This window comes from Prionailurus bengalensis, chromosome B1, assembly GCF_016509475.1.
Source record: "Prionailurus bengalensis isolate Pbe53 chromosome B1, Fcat_Pben_1.1_paternal_pri, whole genome shotgun sequence".
NCBI classification, from domain to species: domain Eukaryota; kingdom Metazoa; phylum Chordata; class Mammalia; order Carnivora; family Felidae; genus Prionailurus; species Prionailurus bengalensis.
Window position 1 is genome coordinate 146,548,253 of NC_057344.1, and position 14,275 is coordinate 146,562,527.

General features: G+C 36.4%; 1 protein-coding gene across 1 annotated transcript; it reads right to left on the reverse strand.

Moving 5' to 3' along the window:
- Window positions 1–10,341: 10,341 nt before the first annotated feature.
- Window positions 10,342–14,025, reverse strand: CXCL8 (C-X-C motif chemokine ligand 8). Its single transcript, XM_043572485.1, has 4 exons — window positions 13,881–14,025; window positions 12,349–12,484; window positions 11,980–12,063; window positions 10,342–11,497 (listed from the first exon to the last, which is right to left on the reverse strand). Exons 1-4 carry the CDS (start codon window positions 13,942–13,944, stop codon window positions 11,476–11,478), a joined length of 306 nt encoding a protein of 101 aa, XP_043428420.1. The 5' UTR covers window positions 13,945–14,025; the 3' UTR covers window positions 10,342–11,475.
- Window positions 14,026–14,275: the final 250 nt, after the last annotated feature.

A 14,275-nucleotide genomic window follows, 5' to 3' on the forward strand; every position in this document is an offset into this window, starting at 1 on the left:
CTTGTACACCAATGTTCTTATATTACTCACAATTCACATTCATAACATTATTCACAATTGCCAAAAGGTGGAAAAAACTCAAGATTCCATTGATGGATAAATGGTTAAACAAAGTGTGGTATATACCTTCAAAGGAATATTATTCAACTTTAAAAAATGTAAGAAATTCTGACACATGGTACATCATGAATAAACCTTGAAGACATTATGCTGAGTGAAATAAGCCAGTCACAAAATGACAAAAATTGTATAATTCCAGTTATACTAGGTACCTAGAGTAGTCAAAATTATAGCTACAGAAAAAAAGAATGGTAGTTGACAGGAGCTGGAGGAAAAGAGGGAATGAGAGTTATTGTCTAATGAGCACAGAATTACAATTTGGGATTATGAAAAAGTCCTGGGTATGTATAGTGGTGATGGTTGCACAAGAACGTGAATATACTTAATGCCACTGAACTGTGAACCTAAGAATTGTTAAAATGGTATGCTTCATTATGTGTATTTTATCACAAGAAAGAGTTTTAACACAATAGGAAATTCCAGTTACCTTTATAGATAAATGATCAATAGATAGATCATGGATAGATAGATGATAGATAGATAGATAGATCGATAGATGATAGATAGATAAATAATAGATGGATGGAGACTTTTGGAAATTATGTAAAGAATTCTTAACTTGAATAAAAGTGGTAAAGAAATACACATGGGGCAGGCTTGAATTCAGACTCATGCTTCTTAAGTTGGGAATCCAGGATAGCTTATCTGAATTCCATTAATTATTCTTCACCTGTCTCTACTCAACATTAATTTTTCTAGAATATCTCTGTCTCAGGCTGCCAAATTCCTTGTTTTGAGAACTAAATAAAAAGATCTCAAGGTTATGTTAGAATTAAGCTGAAGGACATTCTGAACAGTCAGAGGCAGACACAGTGCAAAGGACAGCACAGATAACAGTCAAGGAGGGAAGCCAAGAGTCAGTACTTAAATCCAATCTCAGTTATTACATCTAAAGAAAAAGTGGGGTAGTGTAGTTAGGAGGAAAAAGAAATGCTCAGAATCCGGGATTGCCAAAACAGAGAGCAAGGCAAGAAAATATTATATGGTTCAAGAAGAAAGCCTTTAGCTTTGTTTTTACTGAATGCTATTCAAGTCTTATTGAGTTGGAGGTCAGACAAAATAAAGTCATAGTAAGAGGAAATTTGCTTCCATATTTTATTCTCTATGCACAGACCTCATATTTATTGCATTCTGTTTTTCCATCTCCATATGTCTTTCTTCCCTTCTTCTTTTTTCATTTCATGTCAAAACAATTCAAATCATACTAAGATCTTATTAACATTGGACAAGAGAGAAGAGTAGGAAGTTGAAATTTGGTGGAGAACATTTGGTGGCTGAGAAGTGCACTTGAGCTCAGACAGGGCTGGAGACAAGTTAAGTCAACTGTAGCAACAAATCCCAGGGAAGGCACTTCTATGGTTTATGATATTTTCAGAAGATAGTGGACTCTCAGTCTGTAGTATCAGAAGGTCCATTGAAGTGGGCAAGAAATTCCAAACAATGGCTGTTTGTTTTGGGAGTGAGAGCATGTCCAAATGTAGTAAGATTTCTGTGAGGAGAGAGAGGGACAAGGAGGATGAAGAATTGTCTCTCCACTCAAAGAGTGGAATTGCCTGGAACTAGATAAATCTGGTTAATCCAATTAATGCTTGAGATTAAAGCTAGAACCTTAAGCTCTGAAGAGGACAGGGGTTAATGATAGAGTAACTAGAAATAAAATGCAAAGTGATGCATGCATAAATGAGTCCTGTTTTTTGGCCAGCTCCAGTACAAAGCATAGATATAAGGTGATATTAATTTAAGGACTGATTAGGACAAATTATTGGAAAACATGGTTATATAGAAGACTATTAGAGCTCATGGCCCATTGACTGGGTTGCTGGAATTTGCTCCTGACGTTAGTATTTATATTTTTATTCATCTTGTCAGTATAAGCCTAAGAACCTGGGAAGATTGAAGTTCAGGCTTAGCCCATCTGTTGAGCTAGTGATAGGTAACTGGGGAAAACAGAGTGAAAAGGAGACAGTTGTTAACACTTTGTTCTCTTGATCTCATTCAGACCTTGTCTCTCTTGTGTTGCATTTCATTTTAATTGGGCATTGTAAAGAATTGAATAATTTGACTTTTATTTTTTATTCATTTTTTATTTTTTTTAAGTTTATTTATTTTTGAGACAGAGAGAGACAGAGCATGAACGGGGGAGGGTCAGAGAGAGAGGGAGACACAGAATCGGAAGCAGGCTCCAGGCTCTGAGCCATCAGCCCAGAGCCCAATGCGGGGCTCGAACCCACGGACCGAGAGATCATGACCTGAGCCGAAGTCGGACGCTTAACCGACTGAGCCACCCAGGCGCCCCATAATTTGACTTTTAAATCATATTTATTGAATGTTGTTGTTGGTTTTTTTTTTTTTTGGCATTTCTTACTCTGCTATTCCAGATGCAAAAAACAAAAACAAAATAAACAACCCTAAAACATATTGTGTTTAACATATGTAGTCCAACATTTATTATCTGATCCTAATCTAAGGCAAGTAGACATAAATAGAACAATAGACTCAATAATAGAGGACCGTTGTAGACTCTGGGTCTGGAGTTCTCTCTTGTCCAGCAAGAGAGTAGGGCACAGGATTAAAAATGCAAGAGAGGCTAATGTCCAGGAGGAGATAAGAGCCCCGAGTAAGGGTCCTTGCTCCATTTTTATTAGGATCAGAAGATTTACAAGCGTGATGCGCATTTACAGAGAGACAATGAAACCATGAACATTAATTCATAGGTGTGGGGAGAAGGAGGTTTTGGAGATATGCGGGTGTTAGGGGTTTGGGTCAATACAAAACAAGATTCTGGTGCTTGGTGGAAGGTTGTTTCCAGTTAACATGAGGCCCCACCTCTGTTTACCTAACTGGCCTAAGGAACAAGAAAGAGAGAGCATGCTACCTCAGGGTCAAAAGGCATCTTTCTTTTGCTAATTAGCTCTGCTCTGGGCATATTCACCAGCTTGTCTATAGCCCTATTTACCTGTTTACCTAAACTGGTCCTTCTTCCTGTGAAAGCAGCTTGCTGCTCTTGTCCTATATCTTTGTCCTATACTGGGGGCCTGTGTCCCATCTGTCCTACACTGAGGGTCTTTGCCCCATTTGTCATATACTGGGGGCCTTTTCCCGATCTTATTTACCCAATCTTGTTTACCCAAACTTGGGTGTGAGCATCCTATGGCTTTCTGATTCTTTATATCTTGTTAACCCATCAGTGCAGGCTCAGAGAATTCCTAAGCTTATTCCCCACAGAGGACTATATATAGTGCCAGATTTTACTATTAGATTAAAAAATTTCTTTGGGGGCTTAGTTTTTATCAGTCGATTCTGTGGTACAAACTGGCAGCCAAGAGTTTGGCTTGGCAAGTTCTGTGTTTTAAGATCATTTAAATTCTTATATCTCCAGGCAGACCATGTGTTTTCCAGTTCACCATAATCCCTATGACCTCTTGCTGATGGTACTTAGATGTTACATACATTTTTCTAACCTGTTTGTTCATCAAATATGATTATCAAAACACATATAGAGATTTGGCAAGTTCTCCAAGCCCAGTATAACTCTAGGAGCAAACCTGAAAGAAGGAAAGACAAAGCTGTACAGATGTGATTAATGATAAGCTTAGCTCCATCACTGCCTAAGGGACATGCTCCCCAGAGACCAATTTCATAGCCCATGTACCAAGCTTATTATTATTGGCAGAAAACTACAACTTACTACATGCTGTAGGTTATTTATTTATTTTTTTCTCATCTCCCTACTTATTTTTTTAAATAGACCTATATTTAAAGAACTGCTTTAGATTTACAGAAAAATTGAGATAATATTACAGAGAGTTTTCATATGTCCTACATCCAGTTTCCACAATTACTAACATCTTACATTAGTCGGGTACCAATATCGTTACATGATTGTTATGGACTGAGTGTTTTTTCTCCTCAAATTTGTCTGTTGAGATCCTAACCCCCAAAGTAATGGTATTAAGAAGCAAAGCCTTTAGGAAGAAATTAAGTCATGAGAGTAGAGGCCTCTTTAATGGGATTAGTGCCTTCATAAGGAGAGATATGAGAGCTTGCTCAGACTCTGCTCTCTGCCGTGTGACACGACAACCAGGACGCAGCAGACTGCCCCTGGGGAGAGGATCCTTACTAGAACCAACCAGGTTGGCATGGATTTCCAACCTCTGGAACTGTGAGAAATAAGTATCTGTTGTTTATAAGCCACCCAGACTATGATACTTTTTATAGCAGCCCAAAGTGACCAAGACAATTCATATTAACCAAAGCCCATACCTGACTCTGATTTTCATGATTTTACCTAAAATTCCACGATACATTTTACTTAGTTGCCATGCCTCCTTAGGCTCCTCTTAGGTATAACGGTTGCTCAGAATTTCCTTGTTTAAGAGAACCTTGACATTCTGACTGGTCTGACCAATTTTGACTGATCAGATATATTGTAGGAGGAAGAATGAGTTTACAGTAGAGAAACCTGAAAAATACTGTGTCAACCAAGGTCGACATCAACGTGATAAATTACGTGGATGGAAAAGAAAGATGTAATGAAAATGGCACTTTTCCTCTGTGGTCTTCCCCCTCTCCCTTCCATATATATGTATTTTTTTTGAATGAAGTCACTATGCACAGCTCACACCTCCAAGTACATAGTTATCCTCCATCTATGTAAATTATTTTTAATTCTTCTGCATGGGAGATTTGTCTCTTCTCCATTCATTTATTTACTCAACCATTTATTTATATCCATATGGACTCATGGATATTTGCATTATGTTTGGGGTTATAATATACTGCTTTATTTTGTTCTCAATTTATTCAAGCTTTGGCCATTGGTCCAGCTTTCAGTTGGTTCTAGCTCTTCTTTGACATGTCCTCGTCAATTTTTTTGGAGGGAAGCACTTCCTTACTTTCTGATGTTAGAAGATACTTAAGATTCCATACATAGTTCTTGACCCAGTCTTATGATCAAACAGTTCTCCAAAAAGCCCTGGTTCATTTTGTCAGAAAATGGTGCGCTTGTTGCTACTAAGTGTCATCATTTCTAGGTCCTATAAGCTGACAAAGGAAGGATATATATCTGTTTATAAATACTGTAAAGATTCCTATATGGATCCATGTATATCTATACTGAATATGAATTCATATTGGTATCTCTAACTCTAATTCATTATTACGTAGATTATTTTAGTCTCTTCCCCTGCTTATCTGAAAGCTGCTACCACAACACACACAGAGCATACCATATTTTTAAATCAGAGTTAATATATCTTTGTTCACTATAACATCTGGTCAAAATTTTAAGTAATTGGAGAAGATATAGACTGAGAAAGAAAACACACGGTTTATATAAAATTTATGTAATACTACGTGTGAAGATATAATTTAAATTCTAATTAGTAACCATTACTAATTCTTACCTTATTTTGAGATTAAAGAAAATGAAACAGAATTTTAGTAAACTGAAATTTAGGAAGAGTGAAAAAATTTCTTCAGGAAAACTTTAGTGCTGGAAAAAGGACATATAAGAAGAAGTCAGTGTCCATTTCATGTCAGTGCAGAGACCTCATTCAAGCTTTGCGGGAGGATCTTGTAACTGTCCAGATATATTTATAAGTGGAATCAATAATCACAAACTTCATTTTTAAAAAGTTTCAAATCAGCTGTTTACTAAGTGTGACCGGCATATACTAGAGAAGAATGAAACTGGTGTGGAAAGTCAGTAGAGGGTTGACTCACATAAATCATGATAAAGCTGCTGGAGACCAGTAGATAACCTGAGCAGAAACAAGTTGTGACTTTAATGAAACATGTTTCCATATGGGATTCTTGTAAGGGGCATGATGAAACCTTTGGAAGCATAATGAAAAAGTAAAGGTAGGCAGAGGTGAAAAGAACTGCATCATAACATGATTAAAACATGAGCTAACCATGCCCTATGAAATAGACTTATTAGACACATTTAAACTGATCTTTAGCCCAAGTTCTGTAATTTTTTACAGAGTGATTAGAACATTCCTCTAGGTAGGTCTGAAGCAGACTTTATATGGAAATATCATCTGCAAATGTTTTCCCATCTTAATTTTCCAACATCATCTTGCTAAATCATGTTAGAAAGTCTTGTAACAATAATATTTATCCACTTGACTTTTATCTATGGGAATGCAAAAAGTGTAGAAAGATCTCTTTCTTCACTCACTGAGAGTTGGGTTCTTTGACCCTTAAGTAATCTTCTGGAGAATACCTAATTGCTCCATCTGTAGATCTTGTGGGAAGAAATAGCCTGGTGTTTACTTTGTTACATTAAAAATTTCCCTATCTGTTGTCTGTGATCTGCAAATTTAGCTGATGGTTGCTAAACTTGAGGCAATTGCTGTCTGCTGTATTTTTAAGTGAGTAATGGAGAAATTGCTGCTTCTAAAGCTTTCTTTTGTTATTGCAGGGTTAATACAGTCTTAAGCAATTTTTGGTTTGCTGTATTACTACTACAAGCAAAAAGTAAAATTGTTTTTCATCTTTTCTTCTGAAATTTTCAAACCTAGGCCTGATGGAAAATAGATGTATTATAATAAAAAAATGCTTTCAACTTATTTACCAAAATCTTGATGATAAAAGATTTTGCTTTGTTAACTTTAACCTATGAATCTATGTCCTGGCGCATTTCTAGCAAACAAACAAGCAGCAATTATGAAACTTACTTGATTTCGTATGTTGTGCATATGATGTATTATGTATTATTACTGGTTTACAATTAATGAAGTTTTAAGGTGAACACTTTATTCTTATCTCTCCTTTTCATTTTGTGTGTGTATGTCTATTTGCACTCATGCTTCTATTTGGTAAAATTAGACTTACAATTTGTATTCCACATAAATGGATTAAAGTGATGGAGTAATAGATCACGTGCTCAAGTTTGAGTCTAAGCCTGTGTCTGTGCAAATAAAATCCATGTCTATATACGTAATTTCGCTAAAGCAAAAATTTTCAGTTCAGCAAATTGACTGGCTGTTCCTTCTCTCTCATTCTTGCACTCTCATACTTTCTCTTATTCTTTTCCGTTTTTCCTTTTTGGCTTGTTTACATGATGCCCACTCTCCAGTTTGATCCATGAATTGCCTTTTTGATGGAATATTTTGCTGTCCTATGGCAGTGGCAACATAGATGAGAAAGTGGATCAAATCCTTTAGTGTATTTTGAAAGCAAGAAAGATGAAATTAATGATTAGATTTTTAAATAAGGAGTCATTATTAAGATTTATCAGATTGGTGGTGCAGATATCTTCACCTTGCTTTCAGGGTCAGACACTGATCATATTAAAGGTGTGTACTTAACACATTAAGAGGTTTCGTGTAAGGTTGGGAGTTCTTTGATTCACATTGTCTACTTATTTACCAAAATCTTGAGAATAAAAGATTCTGCTTAGGTAACTTTAACCTATGCATCTATTTCTCAATGCATTTTTAGCAACAAACAAACAAACAAACAAACCAGCAATTATAAAAATTTGTTGGTTTTGTTTGTTGCATGTACTATGTATGTATTTTACAATTCAGTTTTAAGGTGAATACTTATTACCACCTCTAATAAAAATAATACTACAAATGGCATTAAAAGTCCCCCAAGGTCAGACTTTTGAGTTGCTTTTATGTCTTCTCACTTCCTTTTGGGAGGAGACTCTGGAAGAAGAAGGGCCTACAATGTTCGCTATTTAAAATGATGGTAATTGGAAGCTGTTAGAAGTTTTCAATTCCAAATCTCAGCCCCTTACAGATTCCAGAGTCCATTTAGCACAGCTTTATCTGTAGGACTTGTTCTGTTTCATGCTAAACTCCAGCCACATTGAAATTCTTTCACTTCTCAATTTGTGTCATGCTCTTGCCTACAAATTACTTCTCCTCTGATGTCTAGACCAGTCTTGCCCACATATCCTTCTTCCCTTTGCGTGGCTAACTTCTCCTCATCCTACAGTCTCCAGTTTAGATTTTCTCAGTGAAGTGTAGTCTAGTTAGGTGAGATAACTCTTTGCTATATGCTTCTGAGAAATCTTGTATTTTTCCTGTGAATGTTATGCTAAAATTGTTTGTTATCTGTTTTATTCACTGTGTATGAGATCCATAAAAGACCGCAAAGGGTGGTAGGTAGGACAAGGGAACTTGAATCCAAAGAGGAGAATGTGGAAATGAAACTTAGGCAGAACTCTGAGGAAAAAGAGGCCCCCTCACACGGTCTGAGAAGAAATACAGGCAAGAAGAAATCACCTTGAGAAACAATGTTTTTAGGAACAGTGAGTACCAGGGTTGAATTTCCAGTTGGTGGCTTCTTGTGTATTACTCATAAATCTCTTACTGATGCTACTATTCTGCACACTTTTGTGCTCAAGTGTATTGGGAATCAGAGGAGAGAAAGAATGGGCTTTGTGGTCCACACCACAGATAATGTCGACCCACAGAGAGAATGGCAGCGGCAGGTACCTGAGTAGTTGTAAGGAGAAAAATGACAGAGGAAAAGTTGCAGTATGAACCAATGCATGAAAAAATAAGAGAATACTCTTCTTCCTCCTTCCACATTGTGGAGCTTTCAAACAAAGTGGGCTTAAAAGACCCCAAAGCAATAGTAAATGAGTGAGGAGGTAGATAAATGTGAATCAAAGCTCTAAGATCCTTCTCTTTTGAGTAGAAATGTAAAGTTAGGCATCTGTAAGTTGGATTTCTTGAAGCTGTGGATTATTATTTTTCATCATTTGTGGAAAAGTTTCAGCCATTGACATTGTCACTTTCATTGTTGTCTCTCACCCTTTCCTCTCTCCTCCACCTGTAAAAACTCAACTAGGTATTTGTAAGATCTTATCCCCAATCCTCCATGATTTTAATTATTTTTTTATTATTAACACCTCTTTAATTCTTGGATATGAATTCCAGATAAAGTTCTTTGGTTTTAGTTCCTGGATCTCTAATTTTCTTTTCAGTAGTGTCTAATCTGTTATAAAACATCTCCACTGAGTATTTCAGTCAAATTGTTGTATTTTTACTTTTAAGAGTTTCTTTTTTACTTCTTTTCAAATATGCTTGGTCTTTGATCATATTTAATCTTCTTTATCTCATATGTGTCAGTTTCACTCCTCAATTAGCTAAGAAGTGCTTTGCAATGAGTATCCACTTCCCTCTTTCGCTGAGTGCTCAGCTGTGCTAAGTTGTACAGACACCTGGGTTGGTTAGTTAAAAATATGAAGTCAGCCTTATTAGCAAAAATGGAATACAATGAGGAGTTGAGAAAACTTCCATTGTTCTATGGAAGAGACTACCATTTGTAACCCATCTCTGGACGAGATTTCTGTTTTTCTACAAAGGTTTGTAATGTTCCACATAATATACAAAATGCTAAGAGGGAGCATTTAAGTTTTTATTTTTTTAAATTTCTCTAATGTTGATTTATTCTTGAGAGAGAGAGAGAGAGAGAGAGAGAGAGTGGGAGAGGGACAGACAGGGGAGAGAGAATCTGAAGCAGGCTCCAAGCTCCTAGCTGTCAGCACAGAGCCCTATGTGGGGCTCAAACTCACAGACCACAAGATCATGACCTGAGCCAAAGTCAGATGCTTAACCAACTGAGCCACCCAGGCACCCCAAGCATTATGTCTTTTATCTTATTTTATTTTATTTTATTTTATTTATTATTTTTTAATTTAATTTTTTAATTTTTTAATTTTTTAAATTTACATCCAAATTAGTTACCATATAGTGTTAACAATGATTTCAGGAGTAGATTCCTTAGTGCCCCTTACCCATTTAGCCCACCCCCCCTCCTACAATCCCTCCAGTAACCATGTTTGTTCTCCATATTTGTGAGTCTCTTCTGTTTTGTCCCCCTCCCTGTTTTTATATTATTTTTGTTTCCCTTCCCTTATGTTCATCTGTTTTGTCTCTTAAAGTCCTCATATGAGTGAAGTCATGATTTTTGTCTTTCTCTGACTAATTTCACTTAGCGTAAAACCATCCAGTTCCATCCACGTAGCTGCAAATAGCAAGATTTTATTCTTTTTGATTGCCGAGTAATACTCCATTGTATATATATACCACATGTTCTTTATCCATTCATCCATCGATGCACATTTGGGCTCTTTCCATACTTGGGCTATTGTTGATAGTACATTTATGTCTTTTAATGCAAAATATTATTTTTAATATAAAAAGTTATAAAACAATAACTTTTAAAACTACTAAAGAAAGACAAACACCCAACAACTTTGACAATAAGTTTTATTTTAAGTTGTTTCATAGTTACACTTAGATTTCCACACCATCAAACAGCAGAACAAAAATCTCTTTGGGAATACATAAAAGCATCTTCAAGTCAGAAAATAAAGTCAGTGTTTAAAAACACAATAATTTAAATAAAATTAGAAGAATCCGTTTGTACATAATAAATAAGTTTTAACTAGCAAGAAATTATTCGGTTAATTTTGCCTGTTGAATTTTTGCTTCTTTGAGAAACAATTATAATTCAGGATTCTTACAATTCAACACAGCCCAGTACAAGGCAGGCAGTGACAAGACAAGGCTAGGGCTATAAAAGTAGGATTTCCAGTTCAATTACAATTTCAGATAAATAGTAATATACATATACTAAAAAATTATTCATTGTTTATCTGAAATAAAAATTAATTGGGTCTCTTGTTTGTTTTCAATTTTGCTAAATCTGGTACCCTTGATCAACATAGTTCCCTAATGTCACATCATTTAATATCAAAATAAATAAAAATTCACTACCGTCATTATACTATCCTACCAACAATGCTTCATTTCCCATTTTCCCCAATTTATACAGAGAGATTCCCCTATTTGTGTCTTAAATAAATATATAAATAATAAATAAGCAAACAAGTTTCACTTGCACATAATAATTCGCCTGACATGAGAAAAAGTTAAAGTGCTTCCACATGTCCTCACGTCTCTGTGAGGTAGGATGGTGACTGATACTTTTTCTCCAGTTGAGGAATAAATACGGAAACAAGGACAGGGACTCATGTACCCTGGCCAGCAGGTTGAGGTTGAAAGATATAACAATAACTACAAAACATATCCAGGATTTCCAGTTAAATTTGAATTTGTGGTAGACAATAAATAATATTTTTAACATAAGTGTGTCTAAATATTGCATGGGACAGTGTCATGGGACATTGGAAAAAAAAAACTATTCATTGTTTTTCCTAATCTCCAGATCTAACTGAGCATACTCTATTTTATCTGGCAACCAACCCTACACCGGACCCACACACTGCATGAAGTGCTGAAGTGAATTTGCTTGCTTGAAGTCTCATTGGCATCTTTATTGAAGAATTCTTGGAAACCATGGAGAATGTGTTTGTTTGTTTGTTTATGCATTTTGTTTCTCAGCTCTGAAAAGAAGTAAAATTAAAATCAAAATTTTGTAAATTAACATTATTCGAACCAGGAGGAGAGTATGGATCTTGAAAATACATTTACTACAGAAATTAATACAGTCCTAGATATTCGTGTGTTCCAAATGTCCTAACTGTCAACTATTGTTGAAACTATTGTTTCTATAAATAGAAAGACCAGATAAGTTACCATCCAAACCGAGACCCCTCTGAGGGAACCATACTAATGATGCATGGCACGGGATTTTAAGCCCAGACTTGCCCTGACAAACTGAGACGGATGGTCTTCCCAGTCTTGAGAACAACAAACTCACTATTGCCGCTATTTTTTTGTTAAGTCAAAGGGGCAGATCCCTAGAGAGTAGTCTTCCAGCAGAAACAAGAAAATTAGAGGCTAACTTTTAGACTGTATGTCTCAGAATAAATGAAGCATCTAAATTAAAAACAAACAAACAAACAAACAAAAAAACACAACTTACTTCTTCAAAAATATCTCCACAACCTTCTGCACCCACTTTTGCTTGGGGTCCAGGCACACCTCTTTTCCATTGACGAGCTTTACACTGAAATGACAGAGATATGATTGAATCAGTATTTAGTGGGTTTCAGACATCCCGTTGTCAATTCGAGTCGTGGTTCTTGAAATATAGGCATAAAATCTGAGTTCAAGTCGTTGTTAGCTACGAGGCATGAGAGGTACTGTATGTAAATGTCATGGAGACAAAGAATTTCTTTCTTGTCTTGCCCACTGCCGGGTTCCTGTACCTAGAACTTTGTATGACACTTCTACCTTCCTCAATTACAGGTTTGCTGGAGTAAAATATATAATCACTTTTGAAAGTACTTACATGATTTCTGAGTTTTCACAGTGTGGGCCACTGTCAATCACTGTCAGTTCTTTGATTAATTTGGGATTGAAAGGTGTGGAATGAGTTTTTATGCACTGGCATCGAAGTTCTGAACTCATTCTTGACACAACTGCAGCTGTGAAAAAAATAATAAAATCAATTCAGGATTAATTTCAACCTGGATACAGCTCTGCTGGCTACTCTCTCCTTAATTTCAACCTGATCATTTAGTGACGGGATGTTTGGTAAACATCTCATCTTTAGTAAACTCATTCTCAGAGTGGAAGCCTGGATATTCTCCTAGCTCCTAAATTCAATTAAAAAAATTGTTGGGGCGCCTGGGTGACTCAGTTGGTTGAGCGCCCAACTCTTGATTTCAGCTCAGATCATGATCCCAAGGCCATGGGATTGAGCCCTGTATCTGGCTCGATGCTGAGCCTGGAACCTGCTTGAGATTCTCTCTTTCTCTCCCTCTGCCCCTCTCCTCTACTCACGTTCTCAATCTCTCTTTTAAAATAAAAATGAAATAAAACAACAAACTGTCACTAATGACAGAATTGATTGACTTCCTGCATAAAGACTTGGAGTTGCCTTTGTGAAATGTTGACATCCTCACAGTACTTTTTTTTCTACTTGATATTGTGCAAACTTCTATGATGCCACAATGTTACCTACAGTATGTAAACTAAAATTCAACAACCGAGAAATTGCCTTCAGAAAAAGTTAATAAAAATAGATAAGTAAGTTGCACAAAGATATCTCATATCTTGGGAAAATCCTTAATGCTTAACAGAAAAGAAAAAATATATAGAAACTACATGCTATGAACATTTCTTTTTTTTTTAATTTTTTTTAACGTTTATTTATTTTTGAGACAGAGAGAGACAGAGCATGAACGGGGGAGGGGCAGAGAGAGAGGGAGGCACAGAATCGGAAACAGGCTCCAGGCTCTGAGCCATCAGCCCAGAGCCCAACGCGGGGCTCGAACTCACAAACCGCGAGATCGTGACCCGGGCTGAAGTCGGACGCTTAACCGACTGAGCCACCCAGGCGCCCCGTTATGAACATTTCTAACTGCATTTGTTTCATAGGAGGGATCCCAAAAGGTTTACAATTTGTCAGGGTGTCTTTAAACCAAATAGGAATTGATAGTTGTCTGAAGCTGGTCACTAAAACAGCACAAGGAGTAAAATTACCAGGTTTACCATACTTGATATTAGTTAATAATAATATGGGTGATTGTAGCCTCTAATAAGATACACTCTAAATTATAGATTTAAATTAAATGTATGCATACTACACAGTATGAATGATAGGAACAGAATGTCGACATTAATCAAGCTTTATACTTTTCTAAGTGTTGTATAGATCAAGCCTAAACAATTAAAACTTCAACTGAACATGAAATGACTGTAAATATTATTTCCTTTTCTTGAATAAGAAGAATGTTATTAAAGCAGGAAGGATAATCTTGCAATCTAAGGATCACATTTAGACACAGGAAAACTGGTAGATCAGAAAGGCATGCTTACCTTCACACAGAGCTGCAGAAAGCATGAAAGCTGCTAAGAGAGCAACAACCAGCTTGGAAGTCATGTTGACGCAAGGTGCTTTCGTTCTGGTTTCTTCTTGGCTCTTGTCCTAGACGCTTGTGAGCTCTGCTGTCCCAGAGGACTTGTGTTGGATGGAGAGCCTCTGTGGCTTTTTATATTATTCACAGCAGCAGAGAATATGCACCCTCATTCTTGAATTATGTCAGAGGAAATTCCACAATATGCAACCGTCTGCCTGCCCTTTGTGAGCAGACCTGAGTCATCCCACTCCTAGAACATGCCTCTTATCAGATTTTTGGCACGATGGAAATTCTATTTGATCTTTAACATTATTTAATGTATTTCATTTAAAAACATTTTCAACCATGTTTCAA

Excerpts from the sequence above, each read along its gene's own strand:
- CXCL8 (XM_043572485.1), bottom strand. The coding sequence starts at position 13,944 with ATGACTTCCAAGCTGGTTGTTGCTCTCTTAGCAGCTTTCATGCTTTCT. Across the intron at positions 12,485-13,880 it reads TTCTGCAGCTCTGTGTGAAG|CTGCAGTTGTGTCAAGAATG; the intron begins GTAAGCATGCCT and ends TTTTTTTCACAG. Across the intron at positions 12,064-12,348 it reads TGTGAAAACTCAGAAATCAT|TGTAAAGCTCGTCAATGGAA; the intron begins GTAAGTACTTTC and ends CTGTCATTTCAG.